Source organism: Centruroides sculpturatus, unplaced genomic scaffold (genome assembly GCF_000671375.1).
Source record: "Centruroides sculpturatus isolate CEXI.00-Female unplaced genomic scaffold, Cexi_2.0 scaffold1327, whole genome shotgun sequence".
NCBI lineage: Eukaryota > Metazoa > Arthropoda > Arachnida > Scorpiones > Buthidae > Centruroides > Centruroides sculpturatus.
The window spans coordinates 27,667-52,039 of NW_019385759.1; the positions used below are offsets into that span (position 1 = coordinate 27,667).

General features: G+C 31.3%; 1 protein-coding gene across 2 annotated transcripts; it reads left to right on the forward strand.

Annotated features, from left to right (window-relative positions):
- Positions 1-2,302: 2,302 nt before the first annotated feature.
- On the forward strand, positions 2,303-20,380 carry LOC111641855 (cilia- and flagella-associated protein 45-like). Of its 2 annotated transcripts, XM_023388097.1 has the most exons (11): positions 2,303-2,423; positions 2,563-2,654; positions 3,468-3,612; positions 4,866-5,033; positions 5,111-5,289; positions 7,112-7,280; positions 7,356-7,463; positions 12,510-12,623; positions 19,302-19,495; positions 19,580-19,804; positions 19,871-20,368. In XM_023388097.1, exons 1-11 carry the CDS (start codon positions 2,421-2,423, stop codon positions 19,947-19,949), a joined length of 1,476 nt encoding a protein of 491 aa, XP_023243865.1. In that variant the 5' UTR covers positions 2,303-2,420; the 3' UTR covers positions 19,950-20,368. The 2 variants fall into 2 exon arrangements, with proteins under 2 accessions (XP_023243865.1, XP_023243866.1); XM_023388098.1 differs by lacking the exon at positions 3,468-3,612 and having other exon boundaries at positions 2,400-2,423; positions 19,871-20,380.
- The last annotated feature ends 3,993 nt before the right edge of the window (positions 20,381-24,373 follow it).

The following is a 24,373-nucleotide window of genomic DNA, read 5'->3' on the forward strand; positions in this document are numbered from 1 at the left end:
GAGGGCTTATTAAACCTACTGATGAATGGCTAGCAAAAATTATAGAATGGAATAAATATTTCGAAATATATCACGATGAATCGTATAAAAAAGGCCCCGGAGTTGTACAGAATTAGTCAGTGGAAACAGTTTTACCTTTTACTTTAATAAAAGATTTTTGTAAATTAAGAACTATAATAAGAATTAATTATAGAAATCTTAAACAAGAAAACTATAAAATATTGAAAAGAATGCCTTCTGAAAATGGTGATTGTCGAAAAAAAATTAAAAAGTTAAGTAAGATAATCACATAATAAAAAATATAGCTCATTAATTTGTTAAATAAATATTAGACAAAAGACTTGTAAATTTATTGACGTACAGTACACTTATTAAATCCGAAAATTCTACAGTAGTTTACATTTAGTAGTAATTTAATAATTAATTAAGAAATGATTTAATATTTTATCGTATTTTGTTATTTGAAAGATCTGTCATGTTGAAGTAGAGGGCTTGCTGTGACGTCACAAAGATCCAAGTTCACGCTAACAAATATACGGGATCTGGCTATCCTTGTAGTTTAAAGTCCTTGCACTGGCTCCCTTTCATGGTCGATCTAGTGTTGCCAGCTAAAACACGTAAAAATAATCTTAAAGTATCCAAGACATAGCCAAATATTGTAGCGCCACATCACTAGCGGACATTTGAAATTTGCCAACTAGGACGGTCGGTTAACCGAGGTGTCGGTTAATCGGGGGTCGGATAATCGAGGCTCTACTGTACATCTCTATCCATTAAATTCATCAAATAATATTTTCTCTCATTACCTTTTATTGTATGACAGCAAGTCCCGTTTTCTGTCTTTTAGTTCTAGTGAGGTATGCGATTGAAATCTGGTGACACAAGTTTTACTTAACAAATTTACTCAAGTATTTTATTAAGTGTATGAAATATGGTTAATATTTAAAGCTGATGAAATATACAGCAAAATTACTGCCAAATTACATTTTTGTTATATGTAAGTATTCGAAATGGATAGATTAATCAGCTTGGTATTTTTTCAGGAAAAAAATAGCATAAAAAAATAAGCTAAAGTTATTTCAGTTTCGATGATAAGTGACAAATAATGCTTTAAATAAATTATATTTGATCGTGTAAATGACAGTGAAGCTATATAGCCTCATGGGACCCCAGGAAAATTTGAATTAGGGGGTCACACGTGCAGTGTTAACTTCAAACACATTGTTTTAGAAAATTTTTGGGCATTTTCCCGGTATCATTGTTCGTTTTTTAATGCGACTTCCAATGCAATAACCAGGGAAGGGAGGGGAGGAGCTATTGACCTGGGCTCCTAAGATGCAGGACCTTGCAAATAGTGTTTATTTGAAATATTTTGATTTAAGTCTGTTCTAATTAAGACTGGTATTTTATTAGATAATTTTAAATTATAATTAGGGATATTGTTTGGACGTGGTTATTACTTCTTCTCTTATAGCATTACCACATAAATTATACCATATATATGAAAACGGCATAACGATCCCCAACTTGTAAGAAGTGAAACGGGTTCCGAAAAGGCTCCTTATGTTCTCGTCAGTAACCGTTGTTCAGAGGTTTGACTGTGTATCGTCTATTAAATTAAACAGAGAAACTTTCGGTATCCATGAATCACTAATTACACGATTTTTCGTTCCAAATTACGTTGTCAGAGTCAAATCGTACACTCAAACTCACGCGAAAACCTCACGACCACGTACAATTGTTATTGTTTGCGGTATTTGATTTGTGCACCTCACTCTGTTTTCTCGTTGATTTCAAACACAAACTGACGTGATGCAAAATCGAGGTTTGACAGATATTCGAATTTACTTTAGCATTTATCCAAGCGCTAAAGACATCTTTCCGGTATTGCACGAGTATGTTGCATTGCTCGTGCAATCGTAAAAGTATTAATCGTATCGCAGTAGGGTTCGTGAATATAAGGCATTGTCTCAGTGCTGTACAAATTAGCAGAGTGAGCACATCGGTACATAAATTGATAAGATCGCATTTTTTAATTTGCATCTTGTTCTGCTAATTGGAAACTTTTATTTTATACGATTTACACTTGCTCTTTCGTTTAATGAATTAGTTTAATTTACTTTGAAATCGATTTATATAACTAAACTAGCCGGTGACATTAACTCTGCGTCGTAAAATTACAAACATATTCTGTTAACATTACAAATTTGAAACAAGTATAATTCTTTGCTATAAATTACAGGTCTAATTATAAATGGTTGGTTTGAATAAATACGACATTTATATTAATTTCGTTGTTTGGCGAATTAAATTTGGTTAATAATGCCGCTAGGGGAAGTTCTGTTTTTGTTATTTACGCGTTACCATAGCAACATTTGAAAATTTGAATTTGAAATAGATTTTTTCATCAAAATCGGAAAATGGTAAACGGTATTTTGTATCTTACACGCCAGTCCTTATTCTATTGTTTATTTATGTATTGTTCGACTTAGATCTGTATAAATTTTGTTTTATACTCGTTTGTTTATTTGATTCAAATTTTATTTATATTCTGAAATATAGAGCTGCTTAAAAAGACATTCTCCTCAGAGGTTTAAAGGAACTCACTGTGATGTCATTAATTTGTTCGAAAATGGAGTTTTTAGGAAATTAATGTAAGTTTTAAACCAATTCATTTATTTATTTTACACTATATTCACTATATTTTTCCATATTACATTTCATACAATTTGTTTTATACGGATCAGGATTTTTATCTCTGTTGTGCATCATTGATGCCCTTCTTGCAATGTAAACTATTCTTATACGAGCAAAATGCTTAATGGGATGGATCCAGGAGCAACTTTCATCAGTTACACTTCTATAAACTTGTTTCCAGCAGTAGTGAATAATTTTAAAATCAAAACAACTGGAAATTATCCCGAAACAGTGTTTAAAATTGCATCACAAAGACTAAAAATATTTGTGATTTGACATAAATTGTCAGCAAAGACTTATATCCTGATAGTATGCAGGATTGATATCTTATGATCTATTATAACAAAATTAAATTGATTAGTGATTATGTTTAATGTACAGATTATAAGGTTCTTTCTAGTAAATAGTTGAGAGGAATCTTTAAAAAATTAGAATCTGATTTTTGATGTATCGGGAGGTATGTAAAGAATATTTTAGAGTAGAAAGGCTCTTAATGGCTCACCTGCCATTAGACACATGGTATAGAGATGGACTATGAGGTAATGGAGAGTCACTATCACTCAACAGAGATAAAATCTTACAGTTTACACACACACACACACACACACACAGATTTCTATGCCATTATTGTCTGTTTTGAAAGAAATAAAGCTTTACATTCATCTGAGGTCTAATGATGATAAATTTTTTGTTAGTTTATTGTCAGAAAAAATATTTGCATTTTAATTTGGTTTCAGCTCCAAATAATAACTGGATATTTATATTTTTAGTATTCCTCGACCTGAACCAACTATTAAAACTACTATACTGACTGCTAGTGAATTAAAAAACATACAGCAAAATGCTTTTTATATATCTCCAGAGCTGAGAAAAATCAAAGAAGATGAAAGGAAAAAATTCAGAGATGCATTAGAGGTTCTCTTATATTATTATTTAAAAATTATTTTTTGAAATTAAAGATTTTTAGTAATCAAATACTTTGTAATATTTATTAAACAAATCTTGTTTTGGAGAAAATATGATTTCATACATTAAACATTATTTATAAATAATGTTTAATGAAACATGTTGTTCGTCATTAACTTATATATGAAATCTTAAGCAAAAGCCTAAAACCTTTATGCCTTTAGGGGACTTGGAGACAATAGTATGCTTATTGATTTTTGATCTTGATTCAATATTAGCTAAAATCCTAGAAGTTGTAAACATAAAGTATCATGCGATATGAGTTTTGCATTATATGAACTTACAGTAAATTGGCCTTGCACATCCACATTTCCATAAAGTTACAATCTGAAATTGCCATACTTAACAATATTCTATTTCAAAATTTTTATAATTTAGGCTATAAATAATTAGATTTGATTTCCTTATAAATTTATTGTATGAATCATTATTTAACTTTGTGGTGAATTTGTCTCTTTAATCCGATTTTCAGTTCGGTAGACTATCATATACAGCTTTCAGGTTATGAGCATAACCTGAAAGCTGTATATGATAGTCTACCGAACTGAAAATCGGATTAAAGAGACAAATTCACAACGAAAATAGCAGCAGCCATAAGTGATTTTCTGAAAACATTATTTAACTTACTACTGATATAAAAAAAAATTTTGCATGAGAGTAGCAAAAGTAAAGAATAGCAAAAACAATAAATTTAAAAATAAAAATCAAAGTTAATTTTAGAAAAAGTAAAAATATATAGAAAGAAGGATGAACTGCATTTGAATTTACAACTTTACTTTCTGCAGTAGATGTTACTATTCCTCTCATTGAAAAACAACTAAATTTAATAATTAGAAAAAATTTTAATCCTGCAAAAAATGAAAAACTATCAATCTCAATCTCTATCAATCTCAGTCTTTTGTTCAACATTTAGAATATACTATGAGTCAGGAGTTTGAGTAATGTGAAGTATTGTGTGATAAAGGTTTTTACACTATATAAAAGGGGTTTAGTAACCTTGTTTTTTAGTATCTTACTGCTGATCTCTTAGACAATAATATGTTTAATTTGTGATAGTGTTTTGACTGTTTTTATTTATCTAATTAAAATTATAGCATTAAAGTATACTAATATGTGTTTTTGGTTATACAAAAGTTACTTGAAAAATAATAGAAAGTTGCTTAATAGAAAGTTGTTTTTATTTATTTTAACTTTATATTTAGAAAGCTGTAGAAAATCGCAAGTGTTGTATGAAATATTATGATGACATAAGAGAAAAGAACCATAACTCAAATGACACAGAAGAAGCTAAAAATTTATCAGATGTTCTGAATAAAAGAGCCGAAAAAACAAAAATTGAAGGTGAAGAGGAAGTAAAACATCTAAATCAGGTAAAGAAATTAGACAGCAGTTTGTAGTATTGTACTTAAGTTTATGATAAACATATTTAACTTTCATGCACGTACAGTTGATTCGAAATGTGAAATGTCAAGCAATTCGAGACAAACAAGTATATGAAAAAGCACAAATAGAAAGAGAGATAAAGAATGTAAACCAATCTTTAGATGAAATGATGGAAAGAGAAAGAACACTAGCTATTCAAAAACAAGAAGAAAAAGATAGAAAGAATAAGGAAGAGAGTCAAAGGTGAGTCAGTATTTTAATTCATTAAAGTCCCAAGAAATGTCAGTATGTGTGATAGTATACTTCATTCATGACATATAGAAAATAAATAAGTAGTAAAAAATAACTAGCATCACATTACTTTAAGTTGTTGAATAATTCTAAGATAATTGTGTAACATTCTCTGAAAAACAACATGGTGGATATGCCTTATTCCCCAATCTGCCTTGAGTGGCATACATAATCTCAAAATCCTGGATACACTATCGAGGTGGAAGTATAGTTTCCTTTAAATAAAAAGAATATGTAATTGAACATATATTTAAACTACAAAATATTTTATACATCTTGTTATCTTACCAAAGAAAAACTAATGCAATTTTTATAAATAGTAAGTTGAAAATTAATTAAAGCATTAAGAAAGTAAATAGATTTATATGAATTGGTCATAATTTTTAAAAAATGTTTTTAAAATAATTTTAAGCATTGAATGGAAGGCTGAGGCAGTAAAAGTGGCATCCCTACTGCTCTGGGAAACCTGGGATTGAATCTGAGCAGTTGAAAAACACCAGAAATTTTTCATGGATGATCCAGCTTGATATATTGCCATGCTTTACCACCTGGCTATCTTCATTGTGGGCCTGGCAGAACCCATGATGGGTATGATAAAAAGCTTTTTCAGTCCCACAGAATGGCGAGTCAAATATGAAAGAAACAAATCAATAATAATAATAATAATTCAAAGCAATATAAAATAAGTGGATGATATACACAAAAACATTTTAATATGTTAATACTTAACCAGTAAAAAATAAGTTGAATATATTTTTATATGATGGAAGTTAGCAATTCTCATTTGAAGATTTTTATAATTAGAGGAACCATGGCAATGTGTTAAAGCTAAAAATGTGTTAATGAATAATACTTTTGAAATAATAATGTAATAAGTTAGTTATAGGCTATATTGTAAGTGTACATCAGGGGTAACCAAATTATGTCACAATATGAGCCATATACTATGTATAAGAAATATGTGAGAGCCACATCCTATATTGGAATAGTATTTTATATATACCTGTATATAAATAAATAATAGAGAGAGGAATAGCATCAAAGTCAGACCCCTACCCCTAAGTAATAAGAGATGGGAGTCCAAAATACAGGAGCTGCAATAACGGTCTAGAAGAGCTGCAGTTTGGCCACAGTGAGTATATATAGAATATTTTCTTTCAAATTTAGGTAAAAAAATATTCTATATATATATTAGATTAGTTTTAGACAGATATTGTGTTTAATTTAGTCATAATCATGTAGAACTGTAATAAATAATGAAATACTTTGAAGCAAAGAACAGATTTAAATTGTTATTAACTATTATTAAAGAGTATTCTTAATAATAAATACAGTATACTTCATACAGATTCACTCTTAAACTTATTAATACAATTTCTGTTTGTATCCTTGCCTAGTTGGAACATGTTTATTAATAGGACTTATTATACTGGGAGAGCAATGACATAAGGAATCAATAAAAATGTTTTTTTTCATGTTGAGAAATTATTTAATTATCATTAATACAAATTTATTGAAGTTATAAAATATATCATAATGTTTTTCTATAATAATCATTTTTTGTACAAATAAAGAATCCATTCCAATTTCTTCTAGTGTAAACAAAACATTATATTAAAATTCTGCTTTATTGGTGTTTTGTGCCACTTCAACCACTCAGCTGTCTGGCTGTCATACCAGATTATTTTAAAATATGATAAAAGTAAAAGTAATGACAAAAATTAATTAATTTACATAAATTCTTTATAAAAAGTTCTTTTTTGCAAATATATAGATATGGAAATCTACTTAGAAAACAAATATATGATAATTTGGAACAGATAGAATTAGATAAAGACCAGAAATATTTAGAACAAAAAGAGTTAAGACATCTTGTTAAAAAAATGCAATTAGAAGACTTAAAAGCATTTCAAAGTCGAAAGAAAGATCAGAAAGAATTAATGGTATCAATTTAATTACTGTTATAACTCTATATATGTATATTATTAACACAAATAATTTTAATAAATGATTTTCAGGCAGACATTTTGATGCAATTAGAGGATCTGCTGGCTCGCAGAAAATGGGAAAATGAAAGAAAACTGACTGAAGAATTAAGATACTTGGCATTTATGAATGAAAAAGCTGTACGTACTTTTAAAATTAGTGTATTAATTTATTATTTAATTATAACACATAAATTTATTTAAGAATATATAAACAAACTAACTGTTTGGTTCAGTTTAAAATTTAATAAATGAAGTGTTTTTCATTAACTACTCTACATAATTCCATTCTGTTGAATATGTTTGTATAGTTATATAATTCACTAAAATATTTTTAGTTTAAAATTTTTCTACCCTGCCAGCATCAAGAGGGCCTCTTTAGCCAGGCCCACCCACATTGGAGCAGCTGGGAGGTGAGATATGGGCCAAACATACCTGGAAAGTCCATCCACTGAAAGCATTCTGTGTTTTTTCAACCCATCCACATTTGATTTCATGTCCCCTGAGCAGTAACTTGCCACCTTAACCTCTCAGTCAACTGACTATCAAACATTTTTAGTTAATATTTTATTTTAATACATAAAAATTCTGAACAAAAATAATTATTTCCTTTACTTATTTATATAGCAACATGATGATAAGGCTCATAATTTTCTAAGATATGAAGTTATCCCAAAATAGTTATGTAACATTTACAAAAGCAATCCTATAGCCTTGAAAATGTTCTTTTAGTAGTAGTAAATAATAATAATATAACTTTATAACAAGAAATTTTGTTTAAAATGAGAAATAAATTCATATAAATTAATTGTTTCTAATTTTTAATAAAATACAAAAATATATAAAAGGTAAATAATGACTTTTTATTTATAAGCATCATCATATTTTTGGTGAAGAATTTATATTTATATTAGTAAACCATAAATAATATATAAATATTTTATTTATTTGTGTAACTTTTATTATGATATTAAATATGTGTTCATTTTAAATCATGTCATTGTAAATTATATTTAAAATTTATAAATTAATATATAAACTCATAATTATTACAGAATTATGCATTCAAATTTATAAAAAAAAAAAATACAACAAATTCTTTTAATAAATGATATATTTATATGCCACAAACCTTAACCAATAAGTTATTTGTACATATTAGACTGGATCTGTGTGAATATAAAGTCAATTTAATGGTTCTCATCTCCACAGTAAGATTTATGCCTTTTATCTGAAGATGCATACAGTTTTCTTTAATGTTGAGCTCTATAAAATCTTGTATCAACATATTTTTTTTGTTTTGTATTCTCAGTATGTGAATACTAAGGACAAACTTTAGATCCATGGTGGCCAAACTGTGGCTTGTGATCAGCAAGTGGCTCTTCTAGACTCTTACTATGGCTTCTGTACAGCCTATTTATACAATTTGCTTTTTGTTATTCAATTCCTTTTACAAACTTAAACTCTCTCTATATATATAATACTGTTCTAATAGAGAAATGTCATGTATTTTTGATGAGTGATATATGGCTTCTATCAATAAGCAATTTATACAACTACTATTTATATACTGTTTTTTAAAATTTTCTAGATGGCATTTCTATAAAACTCTACAATAAAAGATAGAGGATTGAAATTAATGATAACAGCTGGAGAATACTTGAGAAAGTGACAGTGAGTTTCAATAATGCAGTCTCCAGAATCTAAAGAAATATAGTTTAAATCAGTTAGCATTAAAACCAAAAGAAGGAATTGCATTAATAATTTCTGAACTTGAAATATTCCTATTGATTACTACAATGTCCATTGAGAGAGGGGGGAGCCAAGGATTTTCCCTGGCCCAGGGAAAATTCTATTCAACGACAGGGATGTTGCCTCCATACTAGAGAAGTTCTGGGGTATACTCTATCCTGTTAGAAAACACGTCTGGCATTCGCACACACTATGTAGGAGCAACAACTACAATGTTATCTTGCCACGTCTCCAAACACCAACATTCCATGAGGGCTGACAGGTGTGGCACTGAGCTAGCTAGGATTGTATTACAACATCAACATACCCTGCTGTGGGAGCATGTGACAATGCTCAGGTATTGTGATCAGAAGAGCCTGATATATGTTTGGGAGGCCCTCCTTACCGTATTATAAAATTTGTGCAATTCCCGGTGCTTGAGTTGTCTGCAATATGGATCAGCCTGTATAAAAGATTAAAACATCATCTCTAGCTCGGCTTTCAGTGCTTATTTAAATTCCTTATGTTTTTATTCTAAATTTGATTTGTTCTAAAGGACTAATGCTGTTAGTCTTTGTTTGTTCAAAAGATTTGTTTTGAGTTTGTGTTCTGCCTGAGGATGACATCTTACAATATGTCGAAAACGCTTGCAAATATAGTGATTATATTAATATATGTAATTAATGCCTTTGTGATGATTTCTTCCTTTCTCACTTAAACAAAAGATTGGTGTGACATCCAACCCTCGAATTCAATTAACGGTCATACTCCTATAAATTAATGCTATTTTTACTAACAAAAAATAAAATCTTTAAGATTGCCATTTTATTAATAAAGAAACATTTGAAATATCTAATTTGTTCAAAAGTAAATAGCAAAAGGGGTTCTCTGTGCCTTGGACCCCATACAAGATGCTTCTCCATGGCCTTGACGACAACTTCAAATTTTCAATTTGTTTTTGTGTTGCAATGAAAACAAATAAAATAAAACAAGGTATGCATCACACATATAGAAAATATACCCTCTGTGTTTAGGTTAGGTAATATTTTTTATATAGTGTAGTGTGATCATTAAATTCCTCTGTAGTTGGCGGGAAATGGAAGGAGCTTCCAGAAATGAAGTAATTACATTACAGGAGACTGTATGTCAAAAGAGTTAAAATAAGTTAAGATGTCATCACTCAGCTGAGCATCATGGGCATGGTCTATTGTGGAGAGACTTTACAATTGTACTGTACTTTAAAACAGAGATTTTGAAGATTATGAATTGATGATTGGAGTCCATGAGTATACAGCTGTCCCTTGATAATCTGACAGGTATAGGACCAAAGGGGTGTTGGATTACCGAAAGTGATTACATATTTGGCATTGTTTTGCTATTAGTAGTCTACAATATTCCCTGCTCCAATTGTTCGAACAGAACTACTCATGGAAAACACACGAAATGTGTGTCATTGTGTAAGAATTGGGTGGGGAGATTCACGTCGTGACGAGTTTCTGTGCAAGCAGACATGTAACGGGATGGGTACCTTGACAGGAGGTGCATCGGACTACTGAGCATGTCGGATTACAAAACGTCGGACTATCAAGGGACAGCTGTATTTTAAAAACTTTTTTTTAATATCAACAGAAAAATTTGTACAGAATAGAAAATGTGAACAAAGAAATGTGTACATAAAAATTAAAAATAATACATCTTTTCAAGTTAAATACTGTTTTATCCATCTTGTATCAAATCAAATATTAACTAAAATTCTAAAAATGAAAAAATTGCAGCAAAATCTAACAAAATCTCTTTTATTGTGAATGAGTCCATAAATGCATAAATTTTATGAAGTGCTGGTTTAAATCACTAGTGTAAATTGATAATGTGAGAAGCTAGGGAAGTGTGAGACTTAATCCTTTCTCTGACATCAGCCTGGTAAAGCCTGGCTCACTACACCGACATCAGCCTGGCTCACTATGTCACTGGATGGCTATTAAATAGGAGGGCTATTTGTCGAGCGGGGATGCAGATAAGTCGATAGGGTACTGGCTATCCACAGGAAGTCCACACATGACTCATTTAACAACTAAAACAGTTTAATGAACTAAAACAAAACATAATACAATAAGCTGTATTATTCATTTAAGGTATTTCCTACCTTGCATAATCAATATACCAAAAATATATACTAAAGCCTGATATCTAAGTCATCCGAGAGTTTACAATAATCTAAATATGCTACCTCTGAGAAAGTGACTGAGGTCTTCGATTATAGTTGAGGCATACCTGTTAGGTCCAGTCTTCTCTGGAGAATTGTGAGTACAGCTGCATTCAGGGATGTCTACCTGAGTATGGTGAAACAGGAGCTGGCTGGTAGAGCTTCTTCTATGCTCCTCCTAGTATGTCTGCCCCAAACCTCTGAAGTCTGCCCTTTTTATCCTCCTGAGTGTGAGACTTTACTCTGGTGACTCACATTGTTGTGGTTCCAAGTTCACGATATGTCTCTGGTATGGCCAAGACGAGCTGTAAGACTTTGATGACTTGGGCAGATTGTTGATATTCTCTGCCAGGTGTTTTGACTCTTCTTACCTCATAATTTAGGCGATTTTGACATTCTCCCTTATCAATAATTAGATGTTTTGGACTTATCATAGAAACTTATTCAAAACATCATAACGATTGTTGATTTATTACGATCATTTGATCACTTGTTATCTGTTGGATTAGAGAGTAATGGAAATGCCAGGTGGAGAAAAAACTGGGGTTTTTCCACTTTTTAATTTCCCGTTTTAATTTTAATTAACCCCTCCTTGATCTCACAATAATAGCATTTAATGTGTGCTAAACATCTATTCACATCATTTTATTAGTAACAAGATTCCACTACTAACTTGTAACCAAAGCATATTATTCAATAAAAACCGTACTTATTTTTTCTTGCTCTATCCCTGGCCTGTGGGCACTAGAGGGCCCTTTTTTTCCCCGTACCCATTATGGGTTCAGCTAGACTCACAATGGGGATGACTAGCTGACAAGAGAGAGGACCCAATGCATTTGTTTTCTGGTTGGTAAGTCCCAGGTAAAATTCCTGGTGTTGATGACTCTGATTCAACCCCAAATCTCCAGGATGGTAGACCAATACTTCAACTTCCTCAGCCATTTGGTCATCTTTATGGTTTACTAATAAGTAACACTTTTTTATATTTATAACTAATTATATTGCTTTTACACAAATAGTATAAAATTACAAGCTTTTTTAAAGTATTATGTTTCGAAAATAAAATAAACAATTTTTTGATAAATAATTATCTATATGTATTATATTTAATTTCAACAGTGTGTACAGTAAACATTTTTATAAACATTCTTATTGTCAAAATTAGCACAACATTTAAAATATCAATATTTTTTATTATAATATAATAAAAAATATTTATACTAAAATATAAATATATATTTTTCTTTTGAAAGGAACGTGAGGAAGCAGAAGAACGGAGACTAAGAGAAGAAAAGAGACAGAGAGAGAGAGAAATTGATGAGCTTCGGAAGAAACAAGAACAGGTGGTAGACATTTTAGCAGAAGAGGTTAGTATTAGTNCTTCACGGTAAGCCTTAATCCTGTCCATCTCCCCCAGTGGGGGAATTTCGACATGTATATTATATAAAAACACGAGCGTGTGTGAAAATTTCAAAGGAATCGGTAGGAACAAACGAATATTACATTTTTATTTACAGTGGTACCTCAGGATACGAAATTAAATTCCGAAACTGAGATCGTATCTTGAAAATGTAAGGTGAATCATCTTTCCCCATACGATTACATGTAAAACCAAATAATTCGTTCGAACACAAAAAACACACTCAAATTAAAGCTAAGTAGTACTAATATCATAAAGTACTCAGCAAATCACTATACATATAACTAACACCTTATTCTTGCCGAGAAATATAATTTATTTGAAACAAACATTTTCTACCTGATTCACAGGCCATCCTCAGGTTTAGAACAAATTTGAATTAAAGGATTCCATCAATGGAATACAAAAATTCATAATTAAAAATTAAATAAGCAACGTAATAAGATAAAATAAAAATAAAATTAAAATATTAAATAACCAACAGAGTAACATAAAACAAAAAATATAAAAATGTAAAAAATGTACATAGAAGTATTTATAAATACAATTACTAACACATCCAATAACACAACTGGTCATCATGAAAAGACATACTTATAACAAAGCACTAATGGATTACATCGAAAAGACAGTGTGTGAAAGGCTCAACAGCGAGATTATTGGAAGTTTGGATAGAAGAGTCAGGAAGCTAGAGGTCTCTAAACTTTCCAGAGCTTTGCCTTTTCTCAAAAAATGCAGGAACCCTAGACCTGGAACACCTAGGTTATTTGCTTTCGCTAAGGTGCATAAAACCGGTAAAGAAATAAGACCGGTTGTAGAGAAATGCAAAAGTCCCACGTTTGTATTAGAAAAGAAGTTGCATGAGTATTTATCCTCCCAGCTGGACACGGATACTCTAGTTGCACGTAATCCTATGAAAGTGTCAAAGATCTGCAAAATATAGCATTAATGGAAGATGAAGTTGCAAATGTTTTCGACTATGAGAACATGTATCCATCAGTAAAGATAGAATCGTGCGAGGAGGCGCTTTTGGATTTCTTATACGGTAATAACTCGGAGTTGCTTAGTTATACCGAGGAAGTAGAGAGTATGGCTAGTTTGGCGTGCCGTGAATCTTGTTTCGCTTTTAATGGGCAGATCTACAGACAGAGAAGGGGGGTCCCTATGGGAAGCCCGCTCTCAGGGATCCTATGCGAATTGGTAGTTAGGAGACTGGAAAGAAGAATTTTTCACGGTTTTAAGGAGGATGTCATGTATTTTAGCAGATACGTTGATGACCTACTTATATTATGGAGAAATAACAGCAGAATTAAGGATTTTTTGGATAAGATCAATGATAACAATGATGGCCTTACTTTAAAATTGGAGCAGAAGAGTTCCTTAAATCTGCATTTTCTAGACATCAGTATTAAATTCAAAAAAGGCCACCTGTCCACTAGCGTTTTTATTAAACCATCCCACAGCCCATTGTATATTCCCTCCCAATCCAAGGATCCGTATAAATATAAAATTGCAGCTTTCAGAGCTTTAATAAGAAGAACATTTTTGTATTGTGAAACAGTACAAGACAGGAGGAAAGAAATAAATAGAATAATAAGCGTGGCCAAGACCCTAGGTTACCGAAAGAGCGCAATTCTGGGAATGGTTAGGAAGTATGAAGCTAACATCAAGAAAGGGTCTTTTAAAAATGCTCCCACTGGAATCGTAAAATTTACATATAATGAAAGTATGAATAGAGTTATGAAAGAGATTGCTCACAGAAAAGGTTCGAGGATGCTTATAAAAAGGGCCCCTAATTTATACAAAATCCTTAGGAATGATAAGGATGATATAATGTCGGAAGAGAAAGCAGGGGTTTATAGAATTCCTTATGAAAATATGCAATTGGGCGTTAAAAAAGACTATATTGGAGTAACCACCAGGAGTTTAGGTCTTAGAATCAAGGAGCATAGTTATAATATCAGAAAGGGGTCTTATGCAACAATTTTATCCCAAATGGCGCAAGCACCAGGATCTGTAGTCAAATGGAATGAGGCAGCCATCATAAAACCTTTATCTTCTCCATCTTTGGCGTTGACAGCGGAAAAGTTGCAGATTTATATGAGTAAAATACAAGAAGGCTGTTTAAATGCGAGGGATGCAGAAAGTCTTCCCTCTGCATGGAAGTTTATAGTTAAGAAGTTTAATAAGAGCTCTAACCAGTCATAATAGTAGTTTTATTGGATTTGTTAGTAATTGTATTTATTAATACTTCTATGTACATTTTTTTGCATTTTTATATTTTTTGTTTTATGTTACTCTGTTGGTTATTTTACATTTTAATTTTATTTTAATTTTATCTTATTCCGTTGCTTATTTAATTTTNCTTTTTTTTCAGTTTACAGCAGTATTTATTACACAAAATTTAAGTAAAGCTTAACATGCCGATCTTGCTCCGGTCTCCCCTAATTCGCATGTAAATAATATTTAAAACTTGAAGAAAGTATAAATAATGGTAGCACAAAAGAAAATGTAACATCAATTATGGTGAGAATTAGTAATTGTAATTGTAGGTAAATGGCGTTTTAATCAATCGATCGCCCGATTTCATTAATTTGTATTGCTTGTTGAGCGTAGAAGCTAAGTTTGATGCCTCGTAGATTTTGAACATTTTACTTTAATATTATGATAATCGGAGTCATATTAAGCACTTCTGCTTAATATGACTCCGATTACTCCGGTTATATAATTACTCCTTCCTGCTTAATATGACTCCGATTATGTGATGACTCGTTCATATCAATTTAATCGATACTATTTATTCATTTCTCTACAATCAAATAAGGCAGTATTCACTTTTATATAAAACTTTCCTCGAAACAGAATAATACATAATGCTATACTGATAATATTGTAAATCCTGGTGCAAATAACTGGCGATTGTTTTATTATTATAATTGAGAAGGATTATATACAGTGGATATAAATATATATTATACTAGCAGACCCGCCACGTGTTGTTGTGGATCAAAATGTATCTATTATAAATGTATAACAATTCCCCCGTGGAGGGGGGGAATTTTTCGAAAAATTCCTTTTTAGTGTATATTCTGTTGACGTACCCTATTAAAACGCAATCAAAAACGCAAAAAGCCGCATCTAAAATAATATAATTGAAGCCAAGTTCTTCACGGTAAGCCTTAATCCTGTCCATCTCCCCCAGTGGGGGAATTTCGACATGTATATTATATAAAAACACGAGCGTGTGTGAAAATTTCAAAGGAATCGGTAGGAACAAACGAATATTACATTTTTATTTACAGTGGTACCTCAGGATACGAAATTAAATTCCGAAACTGAGATCGTATCTTGAAAATGTAAGGTGAATCATCTTTCCCCATACGATTACATGTAAAACCAAATAATTCGTTCGAACACAAAAAACACACTCAAATTAAAGCTAAGTAGTACTAATATCATAAAGTACTCAGCAAATCACTATACATATAACTAACACCTTATTCTTGCCGAGAAATATAATTTATTTGAAACAAACATTTTCTACCTGATTCACAGGCCATCCTCAGGTTTAGAACAAATTTGAATTAAAGGATTCCATCAATGGAATACAAAAATTCATAATTAAAAATTAAATAAGCAACGTAATAAGATAAAATAAAAATAAAATTAAAATATTAAATAACCAACAGAGTAACATAAAANTAAATTATTTAACATGTAATTAATATTTTAGGAGTTTATACAAATGATATATTCAATTTGGCTTTTATCATATTAGATTTTTGTATCAGAATTCCGTTTTGAAGTAATATAAATACTTCAATGTTTATGAATTCTATTTATACTATATTCGTAAGACTAGGCCTACATAATTGCACTTTTTTCATGTACAAATTGCTTCCTATTATTATTATAAAACAAATGGATTCAAATTTGTTCATTTCTAATACCACATTTTGTAGTAACTTAATTAAATTTGCATTAATAAAGGCTTTCATACAATACTCGACCAAACGATACCTATAGAGTGAAAAATTTCAAAAATTCAACAAAACTCAACAATTTCCAAAGTTATGAACCCATCTTCAGGAATTGTCTATACAAAAAATGCTTAAGGTTTTGAATGTTTTCACTCGAGAAATAATTACTTTCAGTCAGGTTTTACTTTTCAAGAATCCCTTTAACAAGTTGTTTCATACAATAACAATAAATATTGAAAATATTCAAAGTTTAATTTGCCGTAACTTTTGTGTAATGATTGTGACAAAACATTTTGTATCTTAGACTGCATTTCCATCATTTTGACATCTTGTTTGATTTATTTCTGCATTTTCCAAACTGGAATATGTCAAAAAAAAAACTGTAATTGCTGCTAAATGTAATTTTAAATTCACAATATTTTTCAATTTAAAAGAAGCTTATAACTAGGCAACTCAAAATTTTATAGACCCAAATGCGTAAAAGCTGCCACATTTTTAAGTTTCGTGGTCTTTATATTTTATTTCAGATCCAAATTCAGTTACTTTATTTTAATATTTCTTTTCTATTGACTAATTACTTGTTGATACTACTAAACTAAGTGTGTGAGATCCAAATAGCCCCCGGGTCTAAAATAATTTAAAAATAATATTAACTTTTGTCATAAAATATTCTTTCGTTTTGGGTGAGAAAAATAACGTTTTCTAGCGTGAGAAAACAGCTAGGAGAGTCACTTCCTTTGACGGAAGTATGAGCATCCTCTGTTTTTCCCTTATCTGCTAAAAATCTCGCTTCAATGGGAATTGTTTACCCCTCATTTTTCCCCCTTTACATCCGTTCACGTGGATGAAGCTTCGACTGATAATTGGTCGAAAATCAGAAGATATATGCGAAGTTCAGTGGAATTCGGGGAGTTTGTCAGAAAATCTCATAGAGGAGAGACGTCCCCATATTGCCTCCACACCGCCCTTAGGAGTTCGTCGGCAGATCTGAGAGTGACAAGACTCCACTGAATTCCTCTCTAAGGCCAACGCCCTTATGAGTTCATCCGTAGATCGTAGAGTGAAAGGACTCCACACATATATGCCAGCAGACCAACGCCATTGACATCCCCGAACAAGTTACTCCTAAGTTATCCATGAAGTACCTTCACCGATAAGAAGACGACACTGCCAAGTTAAAAGGTCGTATGTTTGGGACTAAATTGTGAACTCTCTCTCTCTCTCGTAAATGTATAGTTTAAGAACATATTTCTCTCTCGACTAGGTTTTGACTAAGAATAGATTTCTTCCTGTCGCGATTGAGTTGATTATTCGTTCTTTAATTGACTGTTTGGATTATTAGATTATTTCTTATTCTGTATTTGTATTGTTTATTTTGTTTATTAAATTCTATATATATTTTTGTTAAGAGATGTCTCTGGATTATTTCCTGAATCAGACGACGGCATAAATTTCATGCGTGTTTATCCACGTTACGCAAAGTAGATAAACTGGTGTCAGGACCCTGAGATAGGAAGAAGGTGAATTCGCCATCACCAAATTCCACTTAGAATACTAACTTAGAAGACTAGTTTCACGAATTAGTGCCGATTAAGTGGTGCTAATTATCCCAGCGGATTAGTACCCCCGGCTGATCTCACAAGTGGGATAGTATTTTAACTTTAAACTACTAATTTGCAATTTAATTAATATGCTGCTGAAAAATATTTAGCAATATTCTTTAACTATTTTCAGTTTATAAACATTTAGAAGTAGATAAATTTTCCATTTTCACAAAAGGGATATGTGGGTTTGAAAATGTTGTAAACAGTTGCTTAATTTGGTTCATCATTCTAATATTATAACACAAGAAGAAATCATGTTTTCTGTTATATCTTTTCAAAATTATTGTAATCCTCTTCCACCCATTATTATATATAATAAATCATTGGTTGTTACAGAAAGTAAAGCCAATTAATTTTATGATTGTCAAATGGTTTTCCCTCATACAGAATAAGGCAAAGGTCATTTAATAGTTAGATGTATTTATTAATGCATGATGAAATATATGCAAAATAGTAAATAAAAGAGTTAAAAGTAGTGGCACAATCATTTAAACAAGACACATTATCCTAACATTTTCAATGCATCTTTGACATTCTTCACTCTCCAGCCAGTTTAACCTCACCCTGTTTGATTTTAATCTCGTCAGGTTAGAAATTTTGCAACAATAACTGACATCAAAAGGTATTTACTTACTTAAAAGCTATTTATCGGTTAAAACCTAATAGCAAATTCATGTTATATTTCTTTTAAGCTCGTATTATGTATTAAAATTATTCTAAAACTCTTCCCTAGTTTACACTAGGGAAGAGTTTTAGAACAACTTTTAATAACCGACCATTGGATAACATTTCCTAAAGTTACATTATAGAAAAGGATATTTTTAAGTTATAGTTATAATCAAATACTTAAAAGTATAAGGGAATCAATAAATAACCACTGAAATAATCAGCCATGCTGTTGCTTTTGGCTGGTTGCCTAGCAGATTTATTGGTTATTTATCGACCGATCTTTATAATTACATTTTACAATAAATTAATGAATAAAGGACGAATCAAGAAAAATAATAATAATTCGCGTATATTCCATATTTATACACGAAGGATGAACGAAAAGCACGAAGAGCGCAGGAGGAACTGGAAAGAAAATGGAGAAAAAGAGAACTGGAGGATGCGAAAAAATTAACACAGGGTAAGATAGAATTACGCAAAGCACTGGACAACCAAATAGATACGAAAATGTCCCTTTTGGCATCTGAAAAACAGAAAGACAAAGAAGAATTTCATCATGTTTTATAGTAAGAACTTTCTGAATTTGTATTTTTTCACGTACAGTATCATCCTTCATCAACTTTCAATTAAAATAACTATTGTATTGATAGTAATCTGGTGTCTGCACTCGAAAACGAACGAAAAGAAGAATTAAGTAGAAAGAAAGAAGCCATAAAATATGGATCGGATCTTTTGGCTCAAATAAGAGATAATGAGAAACGTTATGCTGCTATCAGGAGAACCATATTACGCGAGGGGAAACAAATGTATGAAGACGAACAGAGAAGGAAAAAGAACGTGGAGCATATAAAAGCCGAGAAGTTTAAAGAATTACAGTAAGATTATATAGCTTTGAAGTATTTCGTATTATTTGCAATCAAATAAATTTTCATATTTTGCAGAAAATATGCGATCAGACCTCATTACCTAGCACATATTGAGCGAAGTATTAATCCACCCTCCTTACTTAAGAGGAACTAAAGACTGGAATAAAGTATATCTATATTTATTATTTATCTGAATGCAAAATATAAATTACCAAATCAATAAATTATTTTAAAAATAATGAAAAATCAAATTTATAAAATGAATAAAATTTACAAAAATAACTGTATTTAGAGCAGAACATATTAAACATTTTTACTTGATGCTTCACAATGTAGACTGTTGTGTATTTTCTCTGTGTTAAATATAACAGATCGATTAATCAGATACGAAACATTTAAGCTTCAAAACACAAGAGACAGAGACTGTCCAATCATAGATGTGGACTTCTAACTATTGACAAATGAAATCAGACTTTAGTTTATTCCAAATTGTCCAGACATTTTACGCTTTACAATTTTGGTTATCCTGCTTTTTGTTGTTTTCAATTCCAAAACTTATCACACACACACAAAAGGAAACGGCTCATTTCAAGAAAATAATCCATTATTGATTTATTTGATTCAGATCAAACTTCAAACCAATTAAAAATCAAATTAAATTCTCTGATATAGTTCATGCCCGGTGAAATTCATGCAGTGCCCTGTTTGCTTTGTACAGCACTCATCCAGTGTTTTTCAAACTTGACTATCACCCACTGCAAAAACGGCATTATGTAATGTCACCCAATATACCTGTTCGCGGGACAAATCGAAAACACCTTGTGAATTATGATCCTTTATTTACTATTGACTCGCAATACGTGTCTGTTTGTTACAGATAGTACGTGTTTAATTGAATCGCCTATATCTATTTTTAGGAAAAATATAGAATTATTACCGCCAGAAAAAGGAAAACCAAACATTGTGCATGAAATTGTAGTAAAAGGACACAGTAAACAATATTTGAAAAAGTTTTTATTTAATGAGATGTGCTTGTTTGTTAGTCAATTTCAATTGGGAACACAGAAGGATATTACATGCATATCTAATGCAGTGTTGACTCGGTTTTCATTAGTTAATTGAGTTAATCTCGAATATTGAGGGGATCCCTGGTATCCTCTCAGATGAAATTCTGCCCATGGAAAAATGAAAAAAATGTTAAAAAGTAAGTTTAGATGAAAAATTTTTTTAAAAACACACAAAATTAGATAAAAAGATAAATGATATGGATTAGAATTAATTGTTAATAAATAACAAAAATTCATAACTAATACAGTTAAATATCACTAAATGATGAAACCAAAATCTAGAAAGATGCAAACAGAAAAATAAAGTAATTTTTCAGATAAAAATTTGATGGGATGATAGTGATTATCATCATCTTACCGACATGAAATTCAGAAAGAACCCACATATACATTCAGAAGGTGATTTGGTGGTGGTCTGTTAATGGTATGAGTGAAGTGTCTTCTCAGGACCTTTGTCATTGAAAAAGGTAGAGTTAACGCTGAGCTAAAGCCCTATACCTGCAGCGTTAAAAACTTTGTGACGTAAGTTTTCGGAAAGTAGAACTACTTTAACAATGAAAATTTACATATCAACGAAGAATATTCTGAACTTATATATATATATCACACCCAATAACCCCATAATTTACAATGTATATTATAAACCCCATAACTTGGAGGACAGTGAATCGACTCATTGCTGCAATGATATTAAAATTAAATAAGATGCATAATTCTGTGAATTTTTTTAAAGATTTGAATAGAAAATTTAAAATGCGATTTTTTATTATCAACGAATAAACAAAAAATATATTTTTGACTAAACCATGGTATTCTGGATGATAACATTTCATACAAATATATATTCATTCATCAAATGAGAAACCAAACACGCACGAGAAAAAAAATAGAAAGCGAAAAACGATTGTTATGGAGATCTTGTAGAGAAAATGTTGCTGGCACCAAGCGACATTTTACTTTGGTAGGGAGCTCTGTGAGGCCCCGGAAATAGCTCCCCCCAAAAGAAAGATATGAAAAAATTTGTTAAGTTAAATCGTCAAGAAAGCAAATTATATAAGTGTCGAAACGGCGACACCGGAGTTTGACGTCGAAGCTCATAAAGAATTGAAGAAAAAACAAAATTTTAGATATAAAAGAAGAAAATTAAAAATACAGTAAAGCATCGATTATCCGACCCCCAATTAACCATCACATTGGTTAACTGACCGTTCTAGTTGGCAAATTCAAATGTCCACTAGTGATGTGGCACTACAATATTTGGCTATGTCTTGGCTACTTTAATAGTATTTTTACGTGTTTTAGCTGGCAACATGGTTCGACCATGAAAGGGAGCCAGTATTTAAAGGAGGCTTATTCTCTAATTTTTAACGATACAATAGTGACGATTATTATTTTAAAAAAATTTTGTTAGGATTAACATCGATGAAAATTCAATGCGAAGTAGGTTAATATCGAAATACTAATTACATGAGATATACTAATATACTAATAATATATTTTTTCATATTTTTCTGTTATCCGTTTTTTCAGTTATTGGACCAACCCCAGTACCCAAAGGAGTCGGATAATTGATGCTCTACTGTATTAAAATTAAGACGCAGCTTAGAAAGCAAAATGAAACTAGAAAAAATATCAAAATGAGTGTAGGTGTCATAGTCAACTATTAAACGCGATCAGAGTCTAAAACAGTGTTTCGCAATGGGGGCGATATCGCCCCCATGTGGGCATTTTTCAATGTTGAGGGGGCGATTTGTAACAATTTATATTTTAGGGGGGCAAAAAACAATTTTTTGGGCGATATAGTAAAACATTATATTAAGAATAATTAGATATTTTTTCATTATACCGTACAATAATTAAACAAATAACATTATAGTAGTCAATAGTCTATTCAATGTAGTACGAATCTGGCATTAGCCTTGGCCCTAAGCATCGGAATTTTGAAGTGAAGGGGGCGATACTACGTAACGGTTTTATTGAAGGGGGCGACGATTCGTTACAGGTTGAGAAACACTGGTCTAAAAGATGGTGTCGGATAAACCATCTCTAGTCGACCTTTCCTGTTAACTATACAAAGCTCCATTTACACCTGGACGACAGGTGGAAGACCAATTAGAAAGCAGTGATGTAAAGTCTGTCCAATTAGCAAAAAGCCAATCTCGAAAAAATTATAAAAACACAAATTCCAAGGACAACGAGGCTTTCTCTAAGACTTCCACTAGACTTCTATTGTGTTCATGTATCTCCGTTTATTTTGGACCTCCATTCATCTTTCGCGTACTTCTCTAGACTTCAAATATTTTACTCAACACTGTCCAGGGTCCTCTATGACGCTTGACCAGATTGCCGCCAGAAACCCCTATGATGCTGGACCAGAGCGCCGGCAAAAACCCCTATGACGCTGGACCAGATCGCTGCCGAAAACTCCTACAGCGCAGGACCTGATCACAACCAAAATTCCTTCAACACAGGACCAGATCGGATCTGAACACATCTTAAAGTTCAGAATCTAAGGACCTTTCCAACGAAAAAATTTATGTAAGAATTTTCGATCAAGAATAAATGGTTTGCCTCTGTAAAACATTTGTCTTTTGCTGCCTCTCAAAACCGCCACCCACATACGCAAAGACCTTAGACCAGGGGTGTCAAACCCGCAGTCCCAGGCAAGTTTCAATGCAGCCCAATAAATGTGTAAACAAAACTGACAAATGTTTTAATTTTTTTATTTATTTATTTCAACGGCATAAACTCAAAAAAGAAGTTTCACAAAGTCGTAAACCTTTATTCATATTTTATTTTTGAGTGAAAAAGAAATATTTTCAAATACTTGGAGATGTATGAATGAGGAAGGATTACTAAATAAAGCTGGAGTTGTGACTCAAAGAATTATAGATGTAAATTTAGGAAAAGGACAGAAAGATGAGAAAAGATAAAATATAAAAAGTAGTGAGAAAAATTAAATAGATCTTCTGTTATGCAAATATTGACCCTTAATTTTCCACTTCTTTATCTTTTCTCCTTTCCCTGCATTTGGGTCTATAATCCTGAGTCACAACTCCAGCTTTATTTAGTAATAGTATTTCTTCCAACGTTACAAGATTTGGCTACATTGGGCCAAATGTGGCTACTTCTTGGGTTATATTTTATTTATAAATATACTGTATTAGTTGAATGAAAATGCAGTTTAAAATGGTGTTTCGTCGCTTTTTATTAATTAGAGACCCAAATAAAGCAAATATTTGTGTTTTTCAAATAAATTTTGATTTGTCTCTTTTATAATAAATGAATTTATCTATTTCTAAGTAAAAATTGAAAGTGTCTGTAAAAGTAATTTTTTAAAATATCTTTTTTATGATAAAGATTTAATACTTATTATTATAATCTAGACATGTTAATCCTTAAATATACTTCTATATTGGGCCACAAGTATATATTATATGTACTTGTGGCCCAAAACTCCTTGACTTCTTCCAATGTGGCCCAGAGAAACAAAAAGGTTGGACACCCCTGG